Raw genomic sequence first — 14,972 nt, forward strand, 5'->3', positions numbered from 1 at the left:
GAAAAACATGACTGCATTAGTACTATTCAACAACTGACGCATCTCTGAACTTATAATTTTTTCCAGACCATTTGAAACCGAGCAATTATCATTGATATATCATCACAGAGTCAGAGTGTGCTTTTGGTTCAAACAGAAACACTCTCACATTCACAAACATGCGCAGGAATTTTCTCTGGGCTCTGCTTGCGGTGTGATAAGCATTTGAATTCCATGAGCACATCAGTGTATATTGCATCCTTCTTATATAAAGGACAGGACACTGGGAAATTGACTAGGCGGGTTGCCTTGGATACAGCTGCCCCTTAAAACACTCACAGAACTGAATACCAAATAGACTTGGAGAGCCTATGACAGTAAATGAGATTGGTGAAGCAAATAACAAAGCGAGGGGGCGAGATTAAAAGAGAAACGCAAGGAAAGTCAGAATCATTTTTATTAATTTCTGTTAAGAAAGATTACTGCTTTGATGTTGTTGAATATTGACAATGAATAAATGTACTGTCTTCATACACGTTTTATCTTATTTAGGCTAGCACAATTCCTCAGCATACATTATACAAAAGTAAAAAAAAAAAATAATGAAAAAAAGTTTCTATGAATATATAATCACTTTCTCCACCTCTGAAACAAATTCCTTTTCAGCTGATGTCATCTAGGCCGGTAAATATTAACCAATAGCCAAATAGTTTTAGGCAATAAGCATGTTTAGGCCACTGTTTTAGCCTGTCTATCTTGCCTAGAGTTAATGCTGTAGGCTAATTTAATGTTAAAGTGAACATTAATGTATACGGCAATTGCAAACAACAACATATTTACCATGGATTTATACATTAAGATACTACGTACCGAAGGTGAACTTGTCCTTCCATTTCCACATCCTGGTCAAAAAGCTTCCTCATAAGTGGGTACTGGCAGTGTTTGAGGAAGAATGCAGTGTTTTAAGGAAGTTGTGTGTGTTTAGGAAGTGTTAGGCCTAGGTGCTCTATTCTGCTATGGAACTGCCACTTTCACAATCTAATACATTTCCACTGGATAATAATTATATCCCACCCTGCACGTTGTTGTTGTTGATGTTGTTGATTAAGAATAATCTACTGTTCCACTCTATAGCCTATCAAACTACAGATGTAAAATGAGAATGTTGTGTCATGTTGACTCTACAGTCCCCTAAAGAGGGAGAGAGAGTATGTGGGGGTCAAGACTAGGACTCAGCATTACTTTGGCTCTACTTCAGAGGGCTTTATTACAAGGGTATGTTTTATTTTTTTGGATAATGACAGGATCTTAGAGGTTTTGGTCTTGGTCAGGGTTTTGTGACGGGGTCAAAGCTGGCCTAAGTTTTGGTGATGTGGTTGACAATTCCTCTAATTCAAGCCAATAAAATGCTAGCAGAGTAAAAATACACACACAGCCCTCTGTACAGGACGTGGGGGAGAACTCCACCACGCTACGCCAGTAACTGAATCATTCGGCGGAGTCTACCGCCCCTTGTGGTGAAATGTGAGTACTAAATGTCTGTCTGGACAGACTGTCTAGACATCTCTCTTTCTGCAAATTAATGAATACATTAACAGATTTGTTATTAATAATTGTACAACGCAGTCCTCTGATAACTATTAATATAAATATGTTTGAGTATGAGTATATAAACACACAAAATACTTTTCTATGCGATGTAATACACGCCTTCTGTGTCATGAGATTCATCTCTGTTTGTATTGCGGAACTATAACGTCAACGTTGTGTTTCTATACGACAAATATTTGGTGCGGACTCAGCTGGCAACCTTCATCCTGGGCGAAGAGCTGCAGGTAAATATTTAACTTCATAAAGCATCCAGTGGATTACATCCTGTTGAAACATGACAAATCAACTCAAACTCAATCAGTAATTGTCGTAAAGCTGCCGGTTTTCGCTGATATCTCGCGGAATAACTATGAATTCAGAGGCCAGCACTGCAGCTAAAGCTTATCGTAAAGCTAACGTCAGGTGACCATTGTCGCTTCCTTTAACAGTTTTGTTATTTTTCTATTTATTGTTTGGCTGATCTATGTCTGGTTTGTCTGGCAGGGATGCTAAATTATCGAGAAAATGTCGTCGTCTGTAAGCTATGTCATACAAGACCCGTCATATTAGCAAGTCAGTGTTTTTGGTGATTTTTAGCGTCATATGATTTCAGTTCCTTTTTTTAAGAGACACGCACATTATCACTAGCTAAAATCTGTCTTTTTAGGTTTTTAGTGATTATGTCACTAAGTAAATGTCCCATTAAACTGATGAACAACGAATGAACTGACAGCTGTCAAAACAGACGCAGGAAACTGAGACCGCCTCGTATGTGACGTGGAACCTGCAAGATCATTCATGATAATGAGGTTTTGAGTTTATTCGCACAAAATCAATAAACGAAGAATAAACGTATTAACTTATTTTACGTCAGGGTTATTATAGTTAAATTAAACTAAGACAAAAACAAACATTTTGTTACTTTACTTAAAATTAATGTTAACCGAAATAAAAAAAATATATTACAAAATATATTATATTACAAAATGTATTTATTTCAACTAGTTTGCAAGCTTTCTCATTTTCATTTAGTTTAACTTGATGCACTTAAATAACTAAAGCTAAATTTAAAAACAAAATTAATAAAACTGTAAAAACTAATAAATATTACAAAAACGCACAACAAAATGACTAAAACTTTAAAATTAAAATTAAAACAGAATATATATATATATCAAAATATTGATTAATAATAACAATTCATTACATTTGTATATAGCGCTTTTCTCTGCACTCAAAGCGCTTTACATAGAAGTGGGGAATCTCTTCAACCACCACCAATGTGCAGCATCCTCCTAGATGATGTGACGGCAGCCATAGGGCACCAGAACGCCCTCCACACACCAGCTTACTGGTGGAGAGGAGACAGTGATGAAGCCAATCAGAATATATGGGGATTATTAGGAGGCCATGATGGACAGAGGCCAATGGGCAAATTTGGCCTGGGTTTTTTTTATGACCGCAGAGAGTCAGGACCTCGGTTTAACGTCTCATCCGAAGGACGGTGCTCTTTGACAGTATAGTGTCCCTGTCACTTTACTGGGGCGTTAGGTCCCACACAGACCACAGGGTGAGCACCCCCTGCTGGCCTCACTAACACCTTTTCCAGCAGCAACCTGGTTTTCCCAGAAGGTCTCCCATCCAGGTACTAACCAGGCTCTTTACCTGGACAATAACTTTATTCTAGAACTGCTATAAAGCCAAAACACTTTACTTTAATTTCCTATTATCAATGTAAAGCTGCTTTGGAATAATCTACATTGATGACTTGACTTGACTTAACCCTGCTTAGCTTCAGTGGGCAACCAATCTTGTTACAGGGTGATATGACTGCTGGCATAATATTTTAATGGCATTGACTAAAAACTAATATTTTCTCAATGATAATAAATGAACTGTCTTAAATGGATCTGATATGCTATGTTGTTTTAATTTCCCCATGGTGTAGTTTGAATAGAATTTTTTTTTTTTATGCTGTTACAAATAATTTGTAATGATTTTGGAGGGAAAACATTGCTTAATTTATTTATGATGTGGAATGTTTAATGAAATTTATCATTTTCACTCTTTGTATGGTAAATTTACCTTAGAATACTTTAGAAACTCAGGTGTGAAATAGATTAGATAGAAATAATAGAAAAGAGTTGATAAACTGTAATTTGTAAAAAATGTATTGAGAATATATGACTTGCATCACAAAGCTTTAGCTTTACATCACTGGTGATGATTCAATTATTTTTATTTATTTTTTGCAGTGGGTGGAGGGATGAGACGCTCTCCTGTGATCGGTCAGGATGCGAAGGAAGCAAGCAATGGGGTGGAATCCTCTGATTCTCTTAAGGCCTCTGATTGGTCAGGATCTCATGGCTTCACCCTCCAGGGGATAAAGTTCATTGATGGGGCTGATTTTGAGCCTCACATGGAGACGCCTGCCCTGTCAGAGACTCTCAAACACACACCTCACCACATGGACTCATGTAGAGACACACACACACTCCAGCCACACACAGATCACTCAGAATCACAGCCCACAGAGTCACTGGTTCAACACTCCCAGTACACACATATTCCAACTGAAGATGGCACAGACGAAGACACGCTCTCCAGTGAGACCGAACTAACACACGGCTGCTCTAAAAGAGAACTGGAAGAGTGGAGAGCGGAGGAGGAGCAGAGAAAGAAGAGTGACGGAGAGGTGAACAATGTCAACAAGAGAGATATCAAGCAAAGGAAAGAGACGCTTATTTCTGTACAGGTAAGAGGCTAAATCCAATGTTTTTTGGTACTCATTCAGTCACATACTGATATATAATGTAATAATATATTAATAATATTAATATTATGAAATGTATTAATTACTTTAATATTGATAAATAATTTCTATAAATTAAATTATATCTAAATTTAAGGCGTTAAATGAATCTATGCTTTGCTGCTCAAATTGAATACCAATATACAATATAATAAATACTAACCTAATAATACTAATTAAATATATTATTTAAATAATAATGAATAAATACTAATCTAATAATACTAATTAATAATATATTTTTATATAAATTAATAATAAATAATAATTCCATTTAATTAATCAATTTAATTAATTAATAATTACAAAATTAAACTTTATGTCCAATTTTTGTGATGCAAATATCTGTTGCTGTTTATCTTGACCTTCTTAATAAATTCACAGCCAGTTGAAGCACTCTCAGCTGAACACCCTCCCACTCACTCTGAACCTAAAGAATGGTCTAATCCCGATTCGTCAGATGAAGTCCAACCAAATACTTCCATTTCTCCTGATGAGGCCCCTCCCCTTGTTCCAGCCCCTCCCCCTGACCAGGCCACACCCCCTCTGCTGCCAGACCTGGACGATTCTCCATGCCCAGCTCATGTGATGGCGGAGGTACGTGTGCGCTCTGTCCCAGAGCGAGATCGAGTCGTGCGTGGCATGCAGGACAGTAAAAGCCTGGATGAGATCAGTGGGGCGTGTGGGGGCGGGGCACGTGGAGGCGGAGCTAGAGGAGGCCAACCAGAAGGACGCAGAGCCACCATATCCAGCGCCCTAGAATTGGAGGGAACCGTCAGCCATGATGGAGATCTTACGCACTTCATCGCCAAAAATCTTGAACAGAAGATTAAAATGAGCTCGCGGCCGAGTCTGGACACTGATTGTGAGTATATGAGGGTGTCAGAAAACAGTTTTGATCTGTTACAATGCCTTTATTGTCAGTATCAGTAATATTTAAACTTTGTATGACCACTGCAGCAGACTGTTCTGGGCCTGTGGTACGTGGTCGTGGCTCTTTGCGTCGTCCAGCTGATATTCCGCCCATTGACCCATCAGTGCTGGAAGACCTGCATAAACACACACAGGATGTTGCTCAGAGTGTTGAATTGATGCTGCGAAGCCTCAGTGGAACTATACAGAATGTGAGTATTACTCTGTATCAAATACAGCCAACCAAAAAAGTACTTGGACACTTAAGCCACAAAATATCAAAAAAAGTGCAATCTGCAAACAAAAGATGCTATTTCTTTTTTCGGAACTAACTTAGCCATTTTTTAACCTGTTTTTACCCAGCTCTTAAAGGTCCCATGACATGAAATTTCCACTTTCTGAGGTTTTTTAACATTAATATGAGTTCCCCTAGTCTGTATATGGTCCCAAAGTTTCTAGAAATTTTAATCGGTGTAAGTCGAGCTTTTGCTATCTTTCTCTGCCTTTGAGAAAATGGAAGCTCAACCAGGCTGATCTTGAATCTCCTCCTTATGACGTTATAAGGAGAAATGTTACCTCCCCTTTCTCTGCTTTGCCCGCCCAGAGAATATTTCTCGCCCATGAGAAAAAGAGCTAGGAAGTAGAACGCGCACGCGCGATTTTAGTTTGTCCACGAGAGATATCATGGCTTTTGAGCGAGCGAAGCATAATAATTGCTCAATAATAATTGTTAAAGTCAACAAATGATATATAAGTGTGTTGCTTTACTGTTTATGGTTACCTAGCTTCTTACACGTAGAATGTGGCTGTTACATTAGATATGAAGTTACTTGCGCTAATGTAAAGGTACGTAGACAGCATCAAGTTACACATACTGTAACGCGAGTGTTGTACATTTCTTTGTTATTTGGATAACCGGTTTCCTGTTAGTTATATGGCGCGCGCGATATCCGCATTTCAAGATCGCAGAGCTTGATGTAATTGTAATAAGATAAATACAGACGTTACAGATCTCTCATGAAAAGGCAACAGTAGGTTAGCGTTAGCTACATGATAATAACTGTAAACCATCCGAATAAAGTACCGTATCCAGACATAATATTTTAAACTAACCATTCGGAAATGTCCTGCTGGAGCCGCTGAGTTGCAACTTCTTCATCCGTTGCTTCTCCATCTGGATCAGATTCTGGGTCAAACTGAAATGCTTGAACGACTGCGTGTCTTCGTGCCATTGCAATAGGCTATATCCAACATAAACAAACATGCATGGTACCGTTGCGCAAGATGGTCATAGGCCACACCCACCCTCCACCTTGCGCCGCCTTTCTCCTCCTCATTGGTATTTAAAGCTACAGACACCGAAACGGCCCGTCTGAAGGAAGCTCATTCTGGGACTGGCTTGTAGTGGCTATAATTCTGCACGGAGGCTGAATTTTTGGAAAGAGATTTCAGATACAGTACTAAGGACCACTAAGGCCTATATTAAAGCCTACAAAAAGTAGCATGTCATGGGACCTTTAAGGTGATTTTTATTGGCTGTATGAAGTCAGTTCCACTCAACTTCACACTTGCCCGTTTTCCACTGACGTGATTCTGGTGCTGGTTCTTGGCCCATTCGCGAAATGCTCCAAAGAGTTCTACCACAGAAAAAAAAAAGCCACTTCAGGGTCAGAAAAAAATGGTTCAGCACCAGTCCTAAATACTTGCTGGTCTGGAACCAGGAAGAGATTATGTCAGTGTAGAAAAATGTAACTAACATCTGCAAGGATTAGTTCTAAACTAACTAGTTTGATAACAAAAGTCTTCATTGGTGATCACTTTGGTCATTAAACTGTATATTATATTTATCAAACACACAGTAAAAACAGGTATATTGTGAAATATTAGAATTTAAAATAACTGTTTGCTATTTTAATATACTTTTAAAATGTAAAGTCTTATCCATGCTGTGTATGTTTGCATACATATATATATATACATTGATCAAAGTTATCTGTAGTTATAGGAATCTGATCACAATCTACAGTCTCTGATCACAATGTAGGTCAAATTTGTTGCAGAAAAACAGGAAATCCTCAAACTTTCAAGCTTTTTCATTGTCAAGATACTTTTTCGGGTCACTTTTTATGTAGCTGGGCAATTCCGCGCAAAACTGTCACATCCATAACACCAACACAATGCAATGGTATTTAGTTGGCGTTATGGATGTGACATTTTTGCGTGGAATTGCCCAGCTGACCCTCATTCCAACCAACTTATGCATCTATACAGACCTATGAAGTTGAAGTGCACACAGATTTTATGAATGAAAATCTCTTGTCTCTTCAGATGACTGCATTAAGTGTGGGTTATATCCAGACATATAGAGATTCTGTGGATAGTTTGGGAGAGTCAGTGGACATGAGTATAAAGGTAAGAGTGGCTTTTAGTTATCTAGTCTGGGGGGTTTTTACATTTTATTTTATTTAGCTTTTTGATCTGTGTGTGCTTGTTTATGTGTTTCCAGGGAATGTACACACTCATGGCACGGTGTGAGGAGCTGGATCGCTCCATGCAACCTATACATACTCTAGCTGCTCAGATCAGAGACATCAAACGAACCCTTGATGCCCTGGAAACCGTCTGCAAGTAACTATGGCAACAAACCACACCCCCTAACCGAGTGAGGACCCCGCCCTCTGCAGTCATTCTGCTACATACTGTGCAATGGAACCATTTAGCTAATTATAATGTTTCCTAGCAAGGCTCTGCAAGTGCTCGCCCCCTTAGAGACAGCTTGGTTCTTGCCCTTCCCCTCGGAGACCACATCTGTAAGCGCCTCTTTTTTTTGTGGCTCCTCCCCGCTAGAAAGATCGTCGGCAAAACAGCATTGACTCCTTGTGATTGATGCCGTCCAACATCCTCCACATGACCACAGGAAGTGTCATTGGTGGCTTTTGGGCAACTGATTGGTGTTACCATTGCCCCTGTTTATGAAGTGAGTGAATGCACGTATCGGTGAGTGTTTTTACAGATTGCGTCTATTTGCAATGGCCTCAAATTTAAGACATAGAGTAGAAGTGTAACACCAATATTTGCCAGTATGGAAGCCATGCTCTGTGTGTATTTGTTCCACTTGGACGTCTGTGTTTCTGCAGGATGGATGCTATGCATCCCAGATCAGTTCCAAAATATTTTCTGATATCATTTACTTACCCTCAGGCTGTTTTAAACCTGTATTACTTTCTTTCTTCCATGGAACACAAAAGAAGATATTTTGAAGAATGTGCTGATTGCTCTTTTCCATGCGGTTACAATGAATGGTTATTGGAGAGTTAAAGCTTTAAAACAGATGCAAAATACCATAACACGTGAATAATGACTTACATTTTGGTCTGTTTCTCACACAAAGCTATTGTACGACTTGGGAAAAGTTGTGCACACATCACATGGACTACTTTTATGGTGCTTTCGTGTCTTTTTTGAAGCTTGAAAGCTTGAGTCTCCATTTAATAATTGCATGGAAAGGATGTTCTTCAAAATATCTTCTTCTAAGAAAGTCATACAGGTTTGGAATGACGTGAGGATAATTAAATGATGCAAACATTTTTAATTTTTTGGATGAATTATGCCTAACACAAGCACCGTATAGGCACGTCTATGAATTTTAGACTCTTGATTTCCATATTGAGAGTCATGACAGATGTCACCTTAATAGATTTGCAAGTGTTTACCACTAGAAAAAAAAAATCAGAGGAAGGTGAGGAGAGATCAGAGGTGGGTGTGAAAAAAACAAAAACTGGATGGATGAAAGTTTATTTTTGAAAATGATCTTTACCTTTCTCTGTTTGGCCCTGTTTTAACCGTCTCTCTCTATCTCTTTATTGCTGTCTTGCTAACTATAACCCTGATTTGTCCAACAATCTGTCATTAATGTGTATTTTAAATTATTATATAAACCAAAATAAATTTGCTAGAATGATCTACTTGATTTTTTTTGTCTCTCTTTGTTCTACATTTTTAGTGTTAAAATTGCTCTTTGATACACATTTGTGTTCTTTTGCAAGTTTTCTCCTTTTGCAGAGTCCAAGTTACAGCTGGATCCTGATCTGCACAATGATTCAGGGCTAAATTATCATGCTTTGTGAGTGAGTGAATGAGTGAGTGAGAGAGAGAGAGAGAGAGATTGTTTGTGAATTCACAGATACATAAACGCGTAGATACGCACGTGTTTATTATTGAGTTGGACATTGTAGTTTTTCTTATCATCCTCCTCTAGTTAATATTTGTTTATTTAATAAACTACCAGATTTGCCTTGTAGTCATTCATATCTGTCAGTAAATGTTTTAAAAGGCTTTACGTTTTCATGACGGAGAACAGTGTTGTTTTGTACAGGCTGCTCAGATTAAGTGTAAACTTGACCGGTTTCTGTTTTTTTCCAATGTCAAAGATAAAACGGAGACTAAACATTTGATTAGATTTCAGTTTAGGCAGATAGAGGCCAGTTACACTCCGACCCGTCTGCATTCCGGACATCTCATGATTGTGATATCGCTGTCCTGTTACACAGGTTTGACGTTGTAGCATGTGATGAGCAAATAAATTCACTTTTTTTGCCCACGTCTGAGCTTTTTGTGCTACAAAGGTTAATATATACAGTCCCTACTACACTAAAGTTTAAGAGTTGAAGTTTTTTTTTGTTTCTGAAAGAAGACTCTTATGCTCATGCTCACCTAGCAACTGATGCAGTTATTTGATAAAAAAAATACAGTAAAACAGTAATATTGTGAAATATCACTACAATTTAATATATCTGTTTTCTATTTTAATATATTTTAAAATGTAATTTATTCCTGTGACTGCAAAGCTGAATTTTCAGCATCATTACTCCAGTCTTCAGTCACATGATCCTTCAGAAATCAGTCTAATATGCTGATTTAGAGGTCAAGAAATATTTCTTATTACTATCAATGTTGAAAATTTTTGTGGAAACTTACATTTTTCAGGATTCTTTGATGAATAGATGAAGTAAAGAGAGCAGCATTTATTTATTTTTTTGTAATAGAAAATGTTTTTTTTTAACGATGTAAAAGTTTTTGACTGTCACTTTTGATCAGTATTTTATTATTTTTTTAAAGTCTGCGTGAACCGGAAGTTGCAAACGACTTTTCTCCAGTGTTGTGACGTATTTCCCAGTGAAACGGAATATTGAACAGAGGGCAGGGTTTTACTTTAGCGCTCCTCCTCTCCATCTCTGCTCATAGCAGACTAACGGTTTGAGGGGAGTGGTTAAGCGTTTCCCAAACCCAGCCGTCAAGTCTACGTCATCAGGGAAGGTCCTCCAATGCAGAGGGGAGGGGCATTTTCAGATTTTGATTAAAGATTACGAAGCCAAAACAATTTTTTGTGTGGATTGACTTGCATGGATGAATTGTTCACCACAAAACGATCAATTTAGGCAAACAAAGTAAGTATGGTCAATTTTGATTTCATGTGGACTTTAAAGAAAAGGAAAATCTTACCCCAAACTTTGGTAGAGTATGATATAAAGTAAATGGTATCCATGATGGAAACAGATGGTATAAAGAAGACATAAGGTATATTGACTTTAGTCTTAAGTCTTTTGGATTAAAAGCAGAAACAAAATAATATCATACTTTATCTGTATAAAAATTTATTCGGCACTTAGCTAGTCTGTTTGGACTATTAGTTTTATACAGTACATTATAGAAGGAAGCTAATTCAAAAAACATTCAGGGGACTATTATATTTAGAATAAAAAAACTAGTTATTTTGTTCATTTTAAAGTGCAGGTGATTCAGAAAAGATCCGTTCATTCAGTCATATTCAGATTTAAATCCATCTCTGAGATTGTCTTTCACAGAAGCTCTTCTCTCAACAAAGATATCCCTTTTGATTTATATAATACAATTCTTTTTTGCAATGAGCAATCAAAGTCAAGGCCAACCGGGGTTCACGAAAGTCCCGTCACACTCCGGCTCCCAAAACGTCAACCATAATGAAACTGAAGAGAACCAGCGAGGGGAGAAGGATTACGGGAGTTTTAAGTGCAGAACTTCCACTGTCCACCGGCTGCTTGGTAGGCACTACTGTCACTGGAACCACTGGAGTCACTGGAACCACTGGAAGCACTGTACTCTGACTCTGGCTTATCTCAATCACTGTCTTTACTGTTGGCGATGTTATTTTCTCTCTGTTTTCTAGCACCGTGCCTGATTCTTGATCTGCTGCTGCACCCTCCAAGGCTTCGAACCACTGGCAGCGGAAGTTCTTCTTCCAGAGGTCCACGCAAGCAGTGGGAAGCTCTCCCGTGGCTCGGACGCCTTCTGCCCCGTTTGGGAGCAGCATAAAGTGGGCCGATGGAAGATGCAGGTATGTGGGGTCCTCAGGCTTCTTCCGCACACAGCGTCCACGGCCCTGACACAGCAAGACTCCACAGAGACGTGCTGCTGTGGTCACATTGACAGCGTAAGGGCCGAGAACCTGACGGACGTACAAGCCAAACTCTGAGCAGGATTTCTGTAGGAGGCATTTGTGCAGATATAAAATAAATATCATCAATCATACTTAGCCATACTTATGACTGAGATGAGATAGGAGATACACTTTTTTTTTTTTTTTTACGATTCAAAAGTTTGGGGTTGGTAAGTGTTTGTAATGTTTTTGAAAAAAGACAGTAAAAACAGTAATATTGTGAAATATTGTTACAATTTAAAATAACAATGAAAATTGTATTTATTTCTGTGATGCAAAGCTGAATTTTCAGCATCATTACTCCAGTCTTCAGTGTCACATGATCCTTCAGAAATCATTCTAATATGATGATTTGGTGCTCAATGTGATTGATGTTGAAAACAGTTGTGCCGCTTAATATTTTTGTGGGATACATGATTATTTTCTTTAAGAATTTTTTGGTAAGTTTTGAAAGAGAAATCTTTTGTAACATTATAAAAATCTTTATTGTTACTTTTAATCAATTTAATGCATCCTTGCTGAATAAAAGTATTCATTTCTTACTGACCCCAAACTTTTGAACGGTAGTGTAAATGGACAAATGATTAAATGATTACCTGTGTTTTAACTGCTAAGGATTTTTCCCATATAACGACTCCAGATGCTCCCATAGCAGCACTCTCTCCAATTGTATTGACCAGGTCAGTCTGATACATGTTCAATACAGAGTAATAACAAAGTCCATAGTCAGTATACTTGACAGTCTTGGTCATTCAATTACAATTACAACTTGTATCTACTTGGGGCAAGACTGAAATCTCCAAAAGTGTTTAATGTTTAAATAACATTTCAAATCAGGAATACAATCAGACAACTGTAGTATCATTGTGCTTCTTTAGGCCAAATTGAGGCAAAAATTATTTTTTGATTCACCTAATGTAACATGCAACATACAACAAACTCTTTTAATTATAATGTGGGACTGTTGATTGTTATAATTTCTCCCACCCATTTTTACGTCTCCTCCCTATGGAAGCTGTTTCTGTCTCAGAGTAAAAATATGAGAAAGGTAAATGCAACTTTATATCTCACAATTACAACTTGAGATCTCACCTGACTTTATATATCATATTTGCTCATTTCTATATGACACTTGTGACTTCATATCCTCTAATTGTGACTTTATTTTTTGTTTACACTTGTTACTTTCACGTAAATATATCTTATGATCTATGAATTTTGACTATTTTGACTTGGCTTGTAGTTACAACTTATACAGAATGTAGGCCTACATATGTACAAATATGTAAAGACATCACAGTTCTTTTAATAGTACTTAAATATATCACAGTGTCAAGTTATTTCTCAGTTTTTACTATCTGTTCAACTTTTTTCTGTATAAATATATATATGCACGGCACGCACACTATTATATTAACTATATACATACTGTCTCAATTAATATATGGCAAACGACTATTTATTACCTCTGAGAGAAAGGTGTTAGAGGATGTGTACACAATCTTGATCATCGGAAACACAGGAAGATCAGAGGTAGTCCCTGCAAGAGCTGCCACTCGTAAAGCCTCTCTGATCTGATTGGTTGCATAAAGCCACGCCCCTTTAGTTCCCTCTGGGAGCTTCTCCAGAGAGAGGACTGGATAAAGGGCACCGCTACGCTTCCACAGCCACATCAGCTCATCATTAAGGGCCATTTCCGCCGCAGGGCACCGTCCCGTATAATTGGCTAATGCTATCTGGGTGGAGTCAAAGTTATAGCAGTTAGGATACGGGGCCATGCCCCATAGTCTCTGTGGGCGGAGTCTCTTCACCTCCCGCAGCGTTTCCATCATTATGGACTGTGCTGCTGCTTCAAAGTCAACCTGACAGGAAATGACATCATATAATCGATTAATACAACAGAATTCAGAATGATAGTCTTTGTAATATCATTATATGTTGTGACTGTCATCACCTGAGACCATTTTTCCACTTCCTCTGCGCTCCAGTCTGGAAAAAATCCCCGGAGAAGTGCCCTCGAATCCACAAGATACTTTGCTTTATTTCCCTTGTTCCTGTTCCACTGAGGTGCCCACTCCTGCCAGTGCAGCACCCCCAGCCCAGGCGCTCCTGTCTGGGGTAATGAAGCTGTCAGGTCGCCCTCAACCCTCTGGAGGTGAAGGTCAAGGCTGCTGTGTTGTGGTAGGCCACCGTTGACAGGACAATCCTGCACAGTGAAATACGGGTAGAGTCCTAGCGTGTCCTCATAAAATATTGCAACACGGCCTTCCCACTCCATCCCAAATGCCGCTGGGTTCGGCCGACCCAGGCAGTCTTTATCTGGAACCCCCCACAGCACCAGGAAAGGCTGGCCGGCGAGGAGAGGGGCCCGGGCAGGACCGCAGACACATGCAGGAGTGAAGAGACAGAGGCGGAGGAATAGATGAGAAAAGGAGAGGAGGTTGAACGTGTGTTTTCTTCCAGCCATGGAGCTGAGCAAGAGGTTTCAGGGCCCCTCACCCAAAAACTCACACAAAAGCTGCCTTGGAGAGGGATAATGTCTGGAGAGAAAGACAGAGCGTTGGAGAAATCATTTTTTATTTGATCTGCGTTCTCATGACATAAGGGCATGTTGATCATGGGACATGTTGTCACAAAAGGTCAACACCAGGTGTGTGTGTGTGTGTGTGTGTGTGTGTGTGCGTGTTCGTATACAGACGGTAATAATAATATAATAATAATAATAATAGGCTAATAATACTGTCACAGAAAAATTAGCTTGTGTAAAAGTGTGACCACTAGTCCCTGTTTACCATCTAAAAGATAGAGCTGCGACGCTACGTCAGAGGAGACAAAGGGAGACGCTTTGGGATAATTAATCGCTAACAGGATTAATTAGTGCTGCCCACATTCAGCGCTAATCACTCTTTAAAGTGTACTAATACGAGTCTGCAGTTAATAAACTTCTCAACAGAGGGCGCCAGAGCGCAAAGCTTCATCTGCGTCTCACATACTAGGGCTTCTCATATAACTTCCGCGACATATTTATCGAGGTAGGCTACTTTGAGAAATACTGGGAAAACATACTTATTTTTTTTTTTACTTTAGTAGTAGCCTACTCGGTAACTGTTAGTTATAATTTTATTTATAGTAGTTTTTTTTGCACACTCTTCTGTTCGTGTAGTCCTTAAAAATACAGTACCCTGCTGCAAAACCATATTATAC

At 38.7% G+C, this 14,972-nt stretch overlaps 2 protein-coding genes across 3 annotated transcripts; one reads left to right on the top strand and one right to left on the bottom strand.

The window, feature by feature from the left end:
• The first annotated feature begins 1,751 nt into the window (after positions 1 to 1,751).
• borcs6 (BLOC-1 related complex subunit 6) lies at positions 1,752 to 9,263 on the top strand. Of its 2 annotated transcripts, XM_081349118.1 has the most exons (7): positions 1,752 to 1,814; positions 3,825 to 4,324; positions 4,766 to 5,246; positions 5,342 to 5,505; positions 7,622 to 7,705; positions 7,800 to 7,955; positions 8,038 to 9,263. In XM_081349118.1, exons 2-6 carry the CDS (start codon positions 3,836 to 3,838, stop codon positions 7,923 to 7,925), a joined length of 1,344 nt encoding a protein of 447 aa, XP_081205244.1. In that variant the 5' UTR covers positions 1,752 to 1,814; positions 3,825 to 3,835; the 3' UTR covers positions 7,926 to 7,955; positions 8,038 to 9,263. The 2 variants fall into 2 exon arrangements, with proteins under 2 accessions (XP_081205244.1, XP_081205243.1); XM_081349117.1 differs by having other exon boundaries at positions 7,800 to 9,263.
• A 1,998-nt stretch (positions 9,264 to 11,261) lies between these two features.
• On the bottom strand, positions 11,262 to 14,235 carry LOC308680219 (hyaluronidase-1; the record flags this gene model as incomplete). Its single annotated transcript, XM_081348235.1, has 4 exons — positions 11,262 to 11,813; positions 12,365 to 12,454; positions 13,235 to 13,630; positions 13,723 to 14,235. The coding sequence occupies 4 exons, from the start codon at positions 14,233 to 14,235 to the stop codon at positions 11,262 to 11,264; spliced, it is 1,551 nt and encodes a 516-aa protein (XP_081204361.1).
• Positions 14,236 to 14,972: the final 737 nt, after the last annotated feature.

This window comes from Scardinius erythrophthalmus (genome assembly GCF_964197995.2).
Source record: "Scardinius erythrophthalmus genome assembly, chromosome: 20".
Classification (NCBI taxonomy): domain Eukaryota; kingdom Metazoa; phylum Chordata; class Actinopteri; order Cypriniformes; family Leuciscidae; genus Scardinius; species Scardinius erythrophthalmus.

Excerpts from the sequence above, each read along its gene's own strand:
- borcs6 (XM_081349117.1), top strand. The coding sequence starts at position 3,836 with ATGAGACGCTCTCCTGTGATCGGTCAGGATGCGAAGGAAGCAAGCAAT. Across the intron at positions 4,325-4,765 it reads AGACGCTTATTTCTGTACAG|CCAGTTGAAGCACTCTCAGC; the intron begins GTAAGAGGCTAA and ends ATAAATTCACAG. Across the intron at positions 5,247-5,341 it reads GCCGAGTCTGGACACTGATT|CAGACTGTTCTGGGCCTGTG; the intron begins GTGAGTATATGA and ends TGACCACTGCAG.